At 41.5% G+C, this 15744-nt stretch overlaps 1 protein-coding gene across 1 annotated transcript in view; it reads left to right on the top strand.

Annotated features, from left to right (window-relative positions):
- Nucleotides 1–15744, top strand: part of ccnjl (cyclin J-like) — an 83944-nt gene that overhangs the window by 59775 nt on the left and 8425 nt on the right. Inside the window, exon 3 of the mRNA XM_059990150.1 lies at nucleotides 12933–13232. Within this exon, the coding sequence (XP_059846133.1) occupies nucleotides 12933–13232 (300 nt within the window). The remainder of the gene's footprint in view (nucleotides 1–12932; nucleotides 13233–15744) is intronic.

The following is a 15744-nucleotide window of genomic DNA, read 5'->3' as shown; positions in this document are numbered from 1 at the left end:
TAATTAGATTTAATGCAATTAATTCTATTCCAACAGGATTTCTGAGTTATTCAATTGCAGAATTTGACCTGGCAGCCCAAAAGCCTTTGTTTCAAGCTGATTTTTTTAAAAAAACTGTTTTTTGGGGAGTTTGCATGCCTAACTTCACACTAACACAGTTGCAAGGCTAATGCAAGCTTGCTGCCTTTCCTTCGACTATTCCCCAAAATAACTCAGCATTTTTATGAACCTTGTAATATTTAATAATGAGCTTTCGACATTGAAAAAGAGCTATAATTTGATAAAAAGTGGAAAAATTAATAGTTATAATGAGCATGTTTAATGTGCTGAATAGTTTTAACAGTTTAAAAAACCCTTAAGTAGTTGTAAAAACACATGCAGATATAATTGTTGCCTTGATAAACTTTTTGTTTGTGTATAAACTTGTTTTTGATCTTGTTACTTCCTTCTGTGTTGATGACTGCATAACAGTCACTTTGTCAAAGGATTATAATATTTGAAAGATGGTAGCAGTTGAAAAATTGGAAATGAAGGATTTAAAGAGGTTAAATTTAAATTTAAATCGGGGCTCTGGAGACAATCAGGACAGTGAGTTGCAAAAATCTGTAGATGCTCAAAGCCTAAAGCAACAGAATGTTGGTAATGCTTAGCAGGACAAGCTACATTGAGGAGGGGAGGATCAGAACTGGCATTTCAGGTACTGCCAGATCTGTACAAGAGAAGAAAAAACGGAGGGATTACCTGAAATTGTTCAATTAAATGATGCCTCAAAAGATTCAATGTACTGAGTTTGGAAATAAGAGGTGTTTTTTAAATAAAAACACAAAATGCTGGCAGAACTCAGCAGGCCAGACAGCGTCTATGGGAGGAGGTAGTGACGACGTTTCGGGCCAAAACCCTTCATCAGGAGTGAAGTAACATGGGATGGTCGGGGGGGATAAGAAGTGTGGGGAGGGATGAAGTAGAGAGCTGGGAAGTGATAGGCTGAAGGGAAATGGGCTAGGGGAAGGTGGAGAATTATGGGAAATAAAAGGGAACAATAGGTAGGGCTGGGGGAAGATTATAGTGGGGGGGGGGGGAAGAGAGAGAAAGTGAACCAGACTAAAATTATAGATAGGGATGGGGTAAGGGGGTGCAGGGGTATCAACAGAGGTCTGTGAGTTGAATGTTCATGCCAGCAGATAGGAGGCTACCTAGGTGGGAGATAAGGTATTGCTCCATCAACCTGCGTGTGTACCTTATCTCCCGCCTAGGTAGCAATACTTTATCTCCCGAAACGTTGTCACTACCTCCTCCCATAGATGCTGTCTGGCCTGCTGAGTTCTGCCAGCATTTTGTGTTTTTATTTATTTCCAGCATCTGCAGATTCACTCGTGCTGCGTTTTTAAAAGCTTATTTTGAGCGATTCAGTATATGAAGAAACAATTTCAGAATGGAACTTCAGATGGAAGTATAGATGGAAAATTAAGTTGATGGGCAGCTGCAAGCCTGGAGTCGCCCTAGCAGACTAAACAATGGTGTACTTCAAAGCAGACACACAGTCAGCTTTGCTTTCTCCATTACAGATACATGTCAGGAGCACCAAATCAAATGCACTAGGAAATGCATGTGAATTGCCTTTCACCTGGTAGCAGTAACTTGGCCACCGGATGACAGGAAGAGAAAAGGCTTAAAGGACATGTACTACACCTGCAGGGGAAAGTGCTGTAGATTGGGGAATGATAGGTGGAAATTCTTCTTTCCCCAAAGGTGTTTCTGCCTCAGTTTTCATCTTCTACCTTCAGTGGACAGTTTTTAAAGTACTCTTACCTTGAAAACTGTGGTCTGAAAGCTGTCACATTTATTTCCTCTATTCTCTCCATCCTCCTTGTTCCTCACTTAATTTTTTTTTGGTGAAGAGTTCTTGACCCAAGCTATAGACTCTTCCATCTGATGCTTCTTGTAACACACTAAATGCAGGAGCACAGAGTACAGTCAATATTTCGGACCGAAACCTTTCAGTAGGACTGGAGCGAAAGAAAGATGAGTCAGAGTTAAAAGGTGGGCTGAGGGAAAGGAGAAACACAAGGTCCTTTTTTTCCCCATAGATGCTGCCTGGCCTGCTGAGCTCCTCTAGCATTTTGTGTGTGTTGCTCAGATTTCCAACATCTGCAGATTTTCTCTTGTTTGTGTGGTGTTTTCTGTTTTTGTTCAGGTCAGTGAGGACTTGGGATACTGGGCAAGCACAAAACTTGATTTGTGCCAGATATAGAAGTTTAGAGCTTTGGATGTGCTGAAGTTAATAAGGATAACAGCCAAATTTGAAGAACTTTGGAATGTTTAAGTCTGAAGGTTTCATGATTTAATTTGAGTTTGGATGAGGTTATGTTGGTGCTTTTGCTGATCTTTTTCCATGTGTGACAGAATTTCATTACTTTCATCCAGCCCATTTCTTCTGAATTCATGATAAAGAGAATCTCTGCGATCATAGGTGTTTTTTTTCAATGTGGAACTATATCGAAATCTGAACTGGAGAATCTCATGGTAGCATTAACAATGTGTCACAGGAGTAGCATCCAGATGCATTTCTTGTATCATTTTCTTCTCTCTCCATGCTCATTGATGTCAACTTTTATATCATGGCATATCTTAAGTGAGCTGCAAGTCAAGAGTGCAACTTGATATGAGTGACATAGTTACTCTGATACTTCCAGCTTAATGGTTGCCAACCTTGTTAGGGCTGCAAAAAAAAACTTGACAACTTTAATTTTTTCACATGAAGTGTATCTAATTTACTTCCAACATCATTTTGGGGTTGGAAAAGAAATCTGTTTTAATGGGAGCATGTCAAGACAAAATTGGGAAATGTTCCTCCAGCTTTTACTTCAGCAAGAAGTCTCACAACTTCCTCTTTAATGAAAGTGACTGTGTAACTAGGCTTGCTGTTTCAAAACCCTTTGTATCTGTTAGTCCACTCTCCTCCAGCTCCCAATCCTGAAATAAATATCAAAGGCTTTTAGTAACAATGACTGGAAGATGTTTCTGAATACCCTGACAAGCCAGTATGTTGCTTGTTATTTCAAGATTCACAATTGTGTAATGTCATTTCCTTTGCACAAGTGTAAAGAGGAACAAAATAATTGTTACTCCTGATCGGATTAGCACAAAAAGAAACAAGGTAAAGAACACAATAATTAAAAAAATACATTAAATATAAACACTGAGCTTATATACATAGATTGTATGTCCATAACTGTTTTTGAGTTTAGTGGTCCTGGCATGGATGCTACACAGCCTCTTTCTTCTCTGATGGAAGTGGGACAAACAGTCCATGAGCAGGGTGGGTGGAATCCTTTGATGTTAACTGGCCTTTTTCCATCATCTTTCTGTATGCATGTCCTTGATAGCAGCGATGCATTGGGTAGTTTTGACTATCCATTGTAGAGCCTTCCTGTCTGCTGCAGGGCAGTTTCCGTACCAGCCAGTTTAGGATGCGCTCTACTGTACATCTGGACAGGCAGTCGGCTCTCAACCAGGTGAGGAGTTCACATCCTTCCAGGAAATCGCAGAAATTTAAATTGGTATAATTAAATGTGAGTTCAATGAAAACAGTTAGTCCCAGCAATGGTAACGATAAAGCTACCAGATTGTTATCAGCCCCTAGCTTGTCCACTTATGTCCTTAACTGCAGGAACTTTGGTTTTAGTGTGACCCCAGCCCACTTCTATGATTGACTGTTAATTCTGAGAAGGATATAAAATTTCTGGAAAAAGTATGAAATAAATTCAGCCAGATTTTTGACAGTGGCATTTAAATTATTTGTATTATTGAATCTGGTAAGTTTGAGTGTGTCTTGATGAAAGCTTTGATAATGAACAGTTTTATTGTGATGAAGAGTGATATTTTGTGTACAGTATTTGATGAAATACAAAGTACAAAACTGTAGAAAAGTTTAGGAAAATGTCTTGGCAATGATTAAAATGCAGCTTAATTTTGATATGTTTCTAAAAGCATGATTTAGAAATACTTTTAAAAGAGAATTAGTTGCTTGAAGTGATTTTGAAAAGTTTTGGACGCAAGTTAGAAATTGGATTAGCAGAGATATAGATTGAATGGGCTGATTGACGTGATTCTCAAGACAAAATCCTGCAACAGATTAAATATGGATGAGATTATCAAGTGAGTGTGATTATCTAGTGACTAGTTTTAAGTAGTGATTTAGTGAAGACCCCAGCTCTGACAAATGTGCAGTCCTTTTCATTTCTGATGGAGTTAAATTGTGATTGCCAGAGTTCAAAGTAGTGGTGCTTAGATACTTCAACATCAACTCAGAATATCACAGGGTCATGGATTAAGCAAGTTTACTGATAATTTGTGTCTAAAATAATTTTCTTAATTAAAATTCTAAAGTGGTGTAGTAATAGGTATTAAGACAGACTAACTAAACATATGGATGCCTCTAGGAAATGTAATATTGGGGTCATCATATTGTGTCTCAGAGAAGGACCAGTCTGGCAGCTCAATGTTCCTGGATACTGATGCTTTAGGATTGATAGAGGGACAGCCAAGAGTGGAAGGAATGTTGCCCTTTTGATAAGAGGGATTAACAACACTTAGAGGATATTCTTGTCATTTTGGACAGACTTGGAAATAAGAATGAGATGGTCACCTTGGTAGGGTTATTTTACTGATCTCCCAATAGTCAGCCGGAAGTTGAGGAGCTTGTATGTCAGGAAGTTGGAGTAGTTGTAAGAATAGGGTAATACTAGTGGAGGTTTTAATTTTCCCCACATTGATTGGACTATCTAGACTGCAAAGGACCAGAATGGGGCAGAGTTTGAGTAATGTGTCCAGGACAGTTAGAGGAACTTACTTGGGAAGGAGCATTGCTGGACGTCCTGTTCGGGAGCGAAGCGGGTCAGTGGGGACCACACTGGGTACAGTGACCATAATTGTGTTTCAACGTAGACATGGAACAAAAGATCGACCAGGTTCGTAGGTTAAAGTGCTCAGTTGGAGTGAAGTGAACTCAGAGGGTGTTAGGCAGGGTGTCGCTGAGTGACTCATTTAAAAGGTAAAGGAACATTTGGAAAATAGAAGGCGCTTAAATAAAAAAGTCGTATCAAGAGTCCAGAGGCAGCATGTTCCTGGATGAAGGCTAGCCATACCACTTTCAGGAAGCCTTGGTTTATGAGAAATATCAAGTCTCTGAATAAACATTGCGTTTATTCAGCTGGATGTGAATGAATCCCTGAGTAAGTAATAAAAAAGTTTAAGAGCAGGCTTAAGAAGAAAAAAAATGTGTGATGTAATTGGCAGACAGGGTTAAAGATCCCAAGAAGATTTTCCAGTTATTTCAACAGTAAAGAGGTGACTCAGGAGAGACGAGGTCTTGTATAGACTATCAGGGCCACCTATCTGTGGCGCCATAGGAAGTGGATGAGGTTTTTAATGTCAATTTCACTTGTGTTCAGAGTTGGGACCACTGTTATTTATTAATGTGATTGATTTGGATATGAATTTGTATGATACAGTTAGCAAGTTTGCTGATTCGGATGTTTTGTTGATAATGAAGCAGATTACAATGAATTGCAAAGAGTTCTTGATCAGTTATGGAGATGGGCCAAGGCAAGGGGTTCCCAACCTTTTACATAGCTTGGACCAGTGCCATTAAGCCAGGAATCCATGGACCTCCGGTTAGGAACACCTGGGCTAAGGAATAACAAATGGATTGTAACTTAGATAAGTTTGAGGTGATGCATTTTGGACTGTCAGACCAGAATAGGACTTGAACAGAGAATGGGAGGGCACCAGCAAGTTCTCTGGAACTTGTTCAGGGAGTACAGGCACACAATTTATTGAAAGCAGCTGTGCAAGCAGACAGTGGGAAAGAAGACGTTTAGCACGCTGTCTTCATCTGTCAAGGCATCAAGTTACGAGTAGAGACATTATGTTGCAATTATACAAGTGTACAGTGAGGCTGCACTTGGCATATCGTGTACAGTTTAGGTCATCCTGGAGAGGATGCAAAAGAGATTTTACAAAGATGTTGTCTGGAATGGGGGGCCTAACTTGTAGGAGGGATTGCCCACACTGGGTCCCTGAAGTGATCTTATAGTTTATAAAATTATGCAGTGTATGGATAAAATACAGTCATAGTCATTCCTCTGGAGTTGAGAAGTCCAAAGCTAGAGGACACAAATGACACAGGAGAAATTTAAAAGATACCTGAGAGCCTTTACCCAGTAGGTAGTTGATATCTGGACTGTACTGCCAGAAGAAGTGGTTGAAGATACATTTGTATCACTTAAGAGTCATTTGGATAGGTACAAACAGGAGAAGGACTTGGAGATTTATGGGCTATATGTGGACAAGGAACAACACCTTGTATGCCACCTTGGTAGTCTCCAATTTGATAGCATCAGTTTCCAGTGACCATTCCCCTCTGTCCCCTCCTGCATCTCTTTCCCCTCCCCACCTTTATTGACCTGCCATCAATTACACCTACCTTCCTGAAGTTCCTGACATCCTTCCCTTTTTTCCCATGCCCCATGTCTACTCCAGTCCAATTCTATCCTCAGCCCTTTGGCTCTTCCATCTATCACCTCCCAGTTTCTAGTATCATTCCCACTTCTTCCCACCCTCCCATCTGTGTTCTCCTCCCCCCCCCCCCCCAACTCTCCACCTGGATTCACCTATCATCTGCCATCTTGTGCTCCACCCCCTCCACATACCCTTTTATTCTGGCTTCTGCCCTCTTCCCTTCCAGTCCTGATTAAATTTCCCTCCATAGACACTGCTTGGCCTGCTGAGTTCCTCAGTATAAATATTTTTGTGTTGTTGTCTATTAATTACATGCACCTCTCTTAGAAACATAGAAAGCCTACAGCACAATACAGGCCCTTCGGCCCACAAAGCTGTGCCGAACATGTCCTTACCTGAGAAATTATCTAGGGTTGCCATAGACCTCTATTTTTCTGGAGTGCCACATACCTGTCCAGGAGTCTCTTAAAAGACCCCATCATATCCGCCTCGTCCACCGTCGCTGGCAGCCCAGTCCACGCACTCACCACTCTCTATGCAGAACTCCACTTGCGTTGACCTAAAATTCTATTTCTAATCTGAACAGAGTGCATTAAGAAGGCAAAAACTTGACATTTAATGCAGACAAATGAGTGCCTTCGATATGTTCTGATACTGCATTTGAATCTAATGTAATTGTTTATCAAGAGTTTAATCAGTTATATAACTGAATGCAAAATACTCCCAGACTTCCAGCTGGAAAATGCAAAATTTAATTTGCAATATTGATGGCTTGTTTACGTGGTTAGTGAGTTTATTTTGAACTCCAATATGTTTGGTATACTTTATAATTTACATTGCAAGAATGCACCCTTGAGGATTGTTCACATCAGTGAGGGACTGCAAAGAGCCAAGTTCAAACTGAGCTGTACTGAGCAAGGAGAAAGGTTCTTCTCTGGTATGCCCCCAGTGTAATTCCTCTGTCTATGAATTTTGTGAGATGGCAAAACTTGAGGCATCAAAGATGGGAAAAGGGAAGGATGCAAAAACTAATGACTGAAGGAATTTCACATGCTTTTGTTTTCTGAGGGAATGAGGTCTGGAACTGGGAGTTCCAGGATGGATTCCACATAAGTGGATGTGGAATCTGATAGGAGAGGAAGGTGGAGCATTCAACAAAGGGTGGAAGGTGGGGAAGACAAGCCGGTGAGAAGGATATGCGGGTGATGGGCAGGTGGCAGGGGTGTGAGAGAAGTATAGGGTGATGGGGGCTAGGTAGATCTGAAAGAAAAATATGAGGGACCGGTGGAGAGCAGTTGTTGGAAATGAGAGAATTCAGACAACCCAAGTTGGGTGTGAGTAGCTGTTCCTTTAATTTTGCTGAGCCTCAATTTGGGAGTGGAGGGGGAAATTGACATTTTGGTGTGGAAATTGGAACAAGAATTGAAACAGCTGAAACTGCGAGATCTGGGTGGCCACAGTGTAAGTGCTCAGGAAGCGGTAACTGAATCTCGTGTAAAGGAGGCCACAACAGGAATACCAGGTGTAATAAATAACTTACAGCACACAAAATGCTGGAGAAACTCAGCAGGCCAGGTAGCATCTGTGCAAAAGAGTGAACAGTTGACGTCTTGGGCTGAGACCCTTCATCAGGACCGGAGAGAAAAAGACGGGATGTCCAGAGTAAGAAGGTGGGGGAAGGGAGGAAGAAATACAAGGAGTAGGTAACAGGTGAAACTGGGAGAGAGGGGGAGAGGTGAAGTAAAGAGCTGGGAAGTCAGTTGGTGAATGAGGTAAGGTCTGGAGAATGGGGAATCTGATAGGAGAAGGTAGAAGGGAAAGGAAAGGAGCACCAGAGGTGTGGGCCCAGAAAGCAGCACCAATGGAAGTTGTCAATATAATGGAGAAAGAGTTGAGGAGCGGTGCTAGGAACATGAACTGTTCCATGAGGCTGGCATAATAGGGGCTCGTGAGTGTCCATGACTGCGCATTTGGTCTGGACGAGGTGGGAGCAGCCACAAAAAGTTGAAGTGTTATATTGTTTTTGATCTGATGCTTCTCCACAGGGTATGCACAAACCTAAAGTTGTAAGGTAGCCGTTGCCTGAATAGAGTATTTCAGCCTGAACCCAAGCAAAGGTGGAAGCTTTGAGCTGGTATTAAAAAAATGTGAGCGTTGGCTGTATTACTTTCGTAAACACAATTCCAAAACAGATAATCACTGGTATTTCAAACTGTGTAAATTCAGGGACAGAATACTTGTATGTGGTTTGTAAAGTGATTTTCAATCCCTCCAGAGCTCCAGGAAACTTTGATCTTTAATAGTGAAGGAATATAACATAAAGTACTGTGCAAAAGTCTTAGGCACATATATGTTGAGAGAGACTTTTGCACAGTACCATAGTAATCTTACGTATTACACTGTACTGCTTCCACATGAAATATAATTTCATGATGTACATAAATGATGATAAACCTGATTTTGATACACATTGAGAGTGGGAAAGGGACAGGGAAGAAGGGAATCATAATTGGGAAAAGAGGAAGTGAGAGGGGAGGGAGAGGAAAGCACCAGAAAGACAATAATCCAATTGTTTAGAGTCAAATGACCTTGCCTGGTGTCTCAGAGCTGAGTGTGACTCTTGCCCCCCCCTGCCCCCCACCACAACCCTGCCACTCCCCTGTCACTTGTCCTGCACCCTTCCCTCCCCACTGGCTCAAAAACCACAGTAAGATAAAGAGCACAAAGGAAACAGCAAATATAAATACATAAGGTAACTTTGATACATAAAATGAGTGTATGTCCATAAAATAACGCTAGGCACAGTAGTGTCCGCACGTAAGGTGTCTGACAGGAAATGATAAAGTAGTAGTGGTTGGGGTTGTGAAGTGGTGGGTTTAGTAGGTGGAGGTTTTGTTGGTTTATGCCATTTGAATTTCTCATGGAATCCATTTTTGGAATTTTCAGATGTTTTTATCTATATTTAACTCTGAATTTAAAATCGCCTCTTGAAATTATCTGTGCCAAAGCTATCCAACAAATGTTGCCTTTGTGAAAAGAAAAAATAAATCACTGCTGGTTACCTTTGGGAATTACTTTCAGGTGGTGAATTATTTTTCCTGTGTTTTTAGAAGCAATACTTGGCCAACAAATTTATTGAAACTTTCCTGTTCGAAATTTTGAGACTCAAAATAAAGAACAACTTTGGTTGCCTTTATTTCCAAATAAATTGGCTAAAAGCTACCTCCTCTGAAAGCTACACACACAAAATGCTGGTGGAACACAGCAGGCCAGGCAGCATCTATAAGGAGACGCACTGTCAACGTTTCGGGCCGAGACTCTTCGTCCGGTATGTATGTATGTCCTGACGAAGGGTCTCGGCCCGAAACGTCGACAGTGCTTCTCCTTAAATATGCTGCCTGGCCTGCTGTGTTCCACCAGCATTTTGTGTGTTTGAATTTCCAGCATCTGCAGATTTCCTCGTGCTTCCTCTGAAAGCTGAACTGATTGCAATTTGAGCTGATGTTCAGCTGTAAATGTAGGATAGGATTCAGCATTAGATGCTGCCTCTGTCCACATTGGAAAGTTTCTGTGGACATTGGTACTAATTACTTTCTTAATCCATTTTCTTCCCTCCCACTATTATCCATATGAAGCTAACTAATCTCAAAGTACTCTTCTGATTCAGGTGAATTCATCCAGTATGGGTGGAAATAATTTCTATGACCCACAGTAATAGCTGAGCCATTGCTAACATTTCAAGTACCCTTGTGACACTGCATGGAATTGCCTTGATCTACAGCAGTGACAGAAGCAAAAGGATTGTGAATTTGAGTGCCTTCCCATCAAATGCATTGGGCTTCCTGCAGAGCTGTGTGCAAGGTCCCATGCAGTTCAGACATTAACACCACAAATGATATGTTTGCATGTATTACAAAATTTGGAAGACAATTGTGTTTTTCAAAATATTATCAAAAAGTTACTTATGCTGGGAAAACTATGAATTTAGCCTCGTGAAGGTGAGCTGCGGTGCCAAGTCAGACAAGGTCAAGCAAAACATGGCGAAAACAAGCTGGGCACTGAACAGTGCAGATGGAACAGGAGATCTTGAAGTGCATGTTGGCAGATCACTAAAGGGAGCAGGTAGAAGGCAAAGTGGGCGTAGCTTTATTGGTTAGGATATGTGATGTAACAGTAAGGAGGTTGATGTGGAACTTAATAAAATAGATATTAGCTACAGTATGTATTGGTACAATTTTGATCAACATGATACTGGAAGGGTCTTGCAAAGCATGAGTGCTTTCAAGACAGGATTTTAATGTCGAGGGATGTCAAGCATGTGTTCTTCAGAACAAATGCTGAGTGGTAATTTAATCAAAAGTACAGAATTAGAGTGAATATGAAATACATGCTTTCATTGATAGGGAGATTTATAAAACAAAGATAGTGAAATTTGAAGGGCAGAAGGATATAAGGAAAGGTATGGAGCTTCCTTTCCCCACCATCACTACAAATACCAGTGAAAATCTAGAACTCACTCCCTGAAAGACTGAGCCAAAAACCCTCTAACTTGCTAAAGTACCCGGACTCATGTCATAATCTAAGAGTCTGTGGAGCCTTCAATGGAAAATTAAGTTAGCTAGTAACTTCTCCCCGTCTACCATTGGTATAACAGTCCATATAGCTTTCTCCTTATTCTAAATTTCTACTACTCAGATGAGAAAATCAGACTTGCACTCTACAATGCTTGTCCTCCAGTATCTCCACCAAGTTTAAAGAATATTGAATTGTTTATCTTCTGTTTTTGTATCTATGTAAGATATTTGTGCTTTATGGTATTTAATAACATTCTCTTGCAATAATGTCTTTCCTGTAACTTTGAAGTGGGAGGATAGATATGCATACACAAATCTTTTCCAAGGATGAACTGTTTAAAATGCATTAACAGAGTACAAAACCCCCCACATTAAAAGACAGAAATGCCATCTGGTGCACTGCCAGTTAGCCTTGATTCATGAGTATGAAGGGTTGCCTCTATTACTCTGTATAATTTAGTGAAATGCTATCAAGAATGCATAGCATTTAAAATAAATCATGTCAGAAGCAGTACCAAAGGGAAGCTATAAAGCTGTATATGTAAGCTTATTGATATGCAGTGCAATTACTGCAGCTTTTCTGGTATTGTAAGCACTGGGTATGCAAATTTAATTAGAAACAAAATTTCAAAGCCGCTATGTGCATTCAAGTACCCAATTCAGTTTAAGTGAATAAACCATAGTTATAGATGTATTCTCTTGTTAAGCATTGAATTATGAAGACACTATGAAAAACAAAAAAAAAATGTGCTGGGCAAATTAATAAAGCATTGCAAGCAAAGAGGATTTATACATTTTTTTAAAATCTGGACAACTTTGGATATGTGCTCTTGTGCACATTCAAAAACTGTTCAATCTGTAAAATACAGTAAAGAGTTTAATACTGTGACTGGAGAAAGTTTACTGATCAGAATTTTAATTTTTGCCAGAAACCATTTCACTTGGTATTTTCAGTTCAAGCATGTCTGGTTGTCATGACTAATTCTGTAGAAAACCGTTAATCATGCTTTCTAACTAATAATTCATTTAGATTTAATATGTTCAATTGGTGTTATGGATTCAAGCCCACTCCAGAGACTTGAGCACAAAAACTTTAGCCAGGTACTCTACTGCATAATTGAGTGATTGCTGAATAGTTTGACAATGTTGCTTTTCAGTCAGAACATTAAATCATGGCTGCGTCTGTCCTGTTGGCTGGCTTCCATCTGACTTTCAGAAATCCATGACATTTTCAAGAGATCCGATAGAATTGTTCTTTATGACCTGGGTAATCCTTTAATATCCATTGTTTGAAGCAGCCTATTGGGTAATATCAGATTGTTGGGTATAATTTGCCCTTCATTTAGACAGGGTGCAGAATACTTTGAAATGCCAAGCCCCTAAAAGGGGTATAAGTGCTTTTATTGCCAGACTGGAGATTGGAAGCTCCAAGTGTTTGTCTGACCTTTACAAACATTTGTAATCCAGGTTTCAGTAAGCTTTTTCCTACTATGGTTTGGCATTTACAAGTAAGGAAGTGTGAGTGTAATGGATGTTGCTCTGTGTTGGCATTCTCAAAATGACAAGCTTTGTTTTCCTTTAGTCAATTTTCTTTTTTTCTTGTAAATACAAATTCCTTAACTCTTAAATCCCAAGTCAAGAATTATGAGTGCAGTATTTGGATGAAAACTGTTTTGCACAAGCTACCCCAATCTCTTGAGTGGACTCTGCAGTCAATTCATTAAGTAATTGAAGTGATTGCTGCCTTAGAAATAAACTGGCTTTTAACTCTGAGTTTCTATTCTGTTTGAGGCGATTGGAAAGTGGAATTCTGACTCTCAATGCTTCTGTCTTAAGGCAAATTTGAAGAGAAAGAAGATCGGGTGCCAAAGTTGGAGCAGCTCAACAGCCTGGGCTTCATGAACAGTCTGCATCTGGTGCTGAACAAACGAGATTTGCTCCAAATGGAGCTTTTATTGCTTGAGACTTTCAACTGGAACCTCTGCATGCCCACGGCTGCACACTTCATCGACTACTACCTCTCAGGCTCGGTCCACGAGAGTGACCTCCACAATGGTTGGCCGCTTACCTCCGTTGCCAAAACCAAAGCCTTCATGGAAAAATATGCCCATTATTTTTTAGAAGTGTCTCTTCAAGGTATGTTAAAGAAATAAAATAGAGGCGTAATTAACAAAATTCCTAAAGAACTTGGCAGCATCTATGGAGGGAATAAACAGTCGATGTTTCAGGCTGAGACCCTACATCAGGACTGGGGAAGAAAGGGAGCAGAAGCCAATGTAACAAGTGGCGGGGGGGGAGGAGCACACTTGACAGGTGACCTGGTGAAACCAGGTGTGGAGGAGGGTGGGGGGGGGGTTGGGGGAAGAAATAAAAAGATGAAATATAAAGCACAAAGGTGTTAGTTGGAAGGAGGAATCTGATAGAAGAGGATAATGGACCATGGGAGAAAGGGGAGGAGGAGGCAAGGAGAAGATAAGGAATGAGACGGGAATTAGAGTAGTAAATGGAAATTTGGGGTGGGGGGAGAAATTATAGGAAGTTAGAGAAATATATGCTCAAGGCTATCCAAATGGAATATGCGATATTGCTCCTCCAACTTGAGTGGCCTCATTGTGGCAGTAAAGAAGGCCGTGGATTGACCTATTGGAATGAAAAGAGAAAATGGGTGGCCGTCGGCAAATCTCACCCTTTTTGTGGCAGATGGAGCAAAGATGCTCGACGAAGTGGTCCCCCGATCTGTGTAGGGTCTCACAAATGTAGAGGAGGCTGCACTGGGAGTGCTGGATACAGGAGATGACCCTGCCAGACTCATGGTTAAAGTGTTGCCTCACCTAGAAGGCAGGTTTGGGGCCTTTAATGGTGGTGAGGGAGGTGGTATAGGAGCAGGTGTAGCACTTGTCACGTTTGCAGGGATGTGCCTAGAGGGAAATCAGTGGGGAGGGATGAACGGACAAGGGATTCACAAGAGAGTGATCCCTATGGAAGGTGCAGGGTGAAGAGGAGGGAAATGCATGCTTAGTGAGGGGATCCTGTTGTAAGTGACGGAATTACAGAGAATGGTATGCTGGATTCAGAGGCTCGTTGGGGTGGTAGCTAAAGATAAGGGGAACCCTATCCCCATTGTGGCAGCGGGAGAATGTAGTGAGGACACATGTTTAGGAAATGGAGGTTTGGATGAGGGCAACATGGATGGTGAAAAGGAAACCCTATTCTTTTAAAAAGTGAACATCTCATATTTTCTAAACTGGAAAGCCTCATCTTGAGAACAGACGTGGTGGAGATGGAGGAACTGAGAAAGGAGAATAGCATTTTTGCAATTGACTGGGTCAGAAGAAAGACAGCTGTGAGAGTCAGTAGATTTACAAAAGTTATAGATAGATAATCTGTCTCCCGAGATGAAAACAGATCGAGAAGGAGGAGGTGGGGGGAGAAATGTCAGAAATGGACTAAGTAAGTTTGAGGGCAGAGTTGATGAAATTGGCAACCTCAGCCTGAATGCAGGAAGCAGCACCAATATAGTTGACAAAGTAGTGTAGAAAGAATTGGGGAGTGTTACAAGTGTAGGTTTGGAACATGGGACTTTCCACATAATTGACAAAAAAAACAGGTATTGCTAGGGCCTGTGCATCTGCCCATGCCTACAGCTTGACTTTGGAGAAGTTGGAGGAGCCAAAAGAGGAATTGAGAGCTTGTTTCCCCAGACAGAGGAGGTTGGTGGTTGGGGGGAACTAGTTGGTTCTGTGGTCTTTCTACTTCATTCCACTCTCCCCCACCAATCAACTTTCCCCACCACCTAGTTTCCATTTCACCACTTCTGATGTTGCTGACACCCATATCTCCTCCATTTCTCATATCTGCTTTCAACCCATCTGCCCTCTGCCCATAGCAGGGGTAGGGTTCTCCTTCTCCTTGCCTACCACCTCCACGAGCCTCATATCCAGCGCATCATTCTCCATTATTTTCATCATCTACAATGAGATCCTACCATTAAGCAATCTTTCTTCCCCACTCTCTGCATTTCATAGGGATCGTTCTATATGTGAGACCCTTGTCCATTTGTCTCTCCTCACTGATCTCTCTTCTTTCCCCTTCTCTCCCCACCCACCCTGGCACCTATCCCTGCAAGTGGGATAAGTACTACACTGGCCCCAAACAGTCCTTCAGGGCAAGGCAACACTTTAGCTGCAAGTCTATTGGGGTCATCTGTGGTATCTAGTGGTCCTAATGAAGCCACCACTCTACATTGGTGAGACCTGACATGGATGTGGGGATCGTTTCATCGAGCACCTTCACTTTATCTGCTACAAAAGATGGAATTTCCTGATGGCCACCCATTTCATTCCCACTCCAATATGTTGGTCTACAACCTCCTCTACTGCCCATGATGAGGCCACCCTCAAGTTGGAAAAGCAACACCTCATATTCCATCTGGGTAGCCACCATTCTGATGCTATAAATATCGATATCTCTCTAACCTGGTAATTTCTTACCCTCCCCTTTCCTCTTCTACCATTGCCTGTTGTGGTTCCGCTCCCCCCCCCCCCCACCTGCTTACAACCTCCCAGCTTCTTGCTTTGTTTCCCGCTTCCCCCACCAATCAGCCTTCCCCATCAACAGGTTTCACCAGCTTGTATTCCTTCTCCCACCA

The sequence above is a fragment of the Hypanus sabinus genome, chromosome 15 (assembly GCF_030144855.1).
Source record: "Hypanus sabinus isolate sHypSab1 chromosome 15, sHypSab1.hap1, whole genome shotgun sequence".
Taxonomy (NCBI): domain Eukaryota; kingdom Metazoa; phylum Chordata; class Chondrichthyes; order Myliobatiformes; family Dasyatidae; genus Hypanus; species Hypanus sabinus.
The sequence above is the reverse complement of the archived record's forward strand: the minus strand, read 5'-3'. Positions and strand labels throughout refer to the sequence as shown.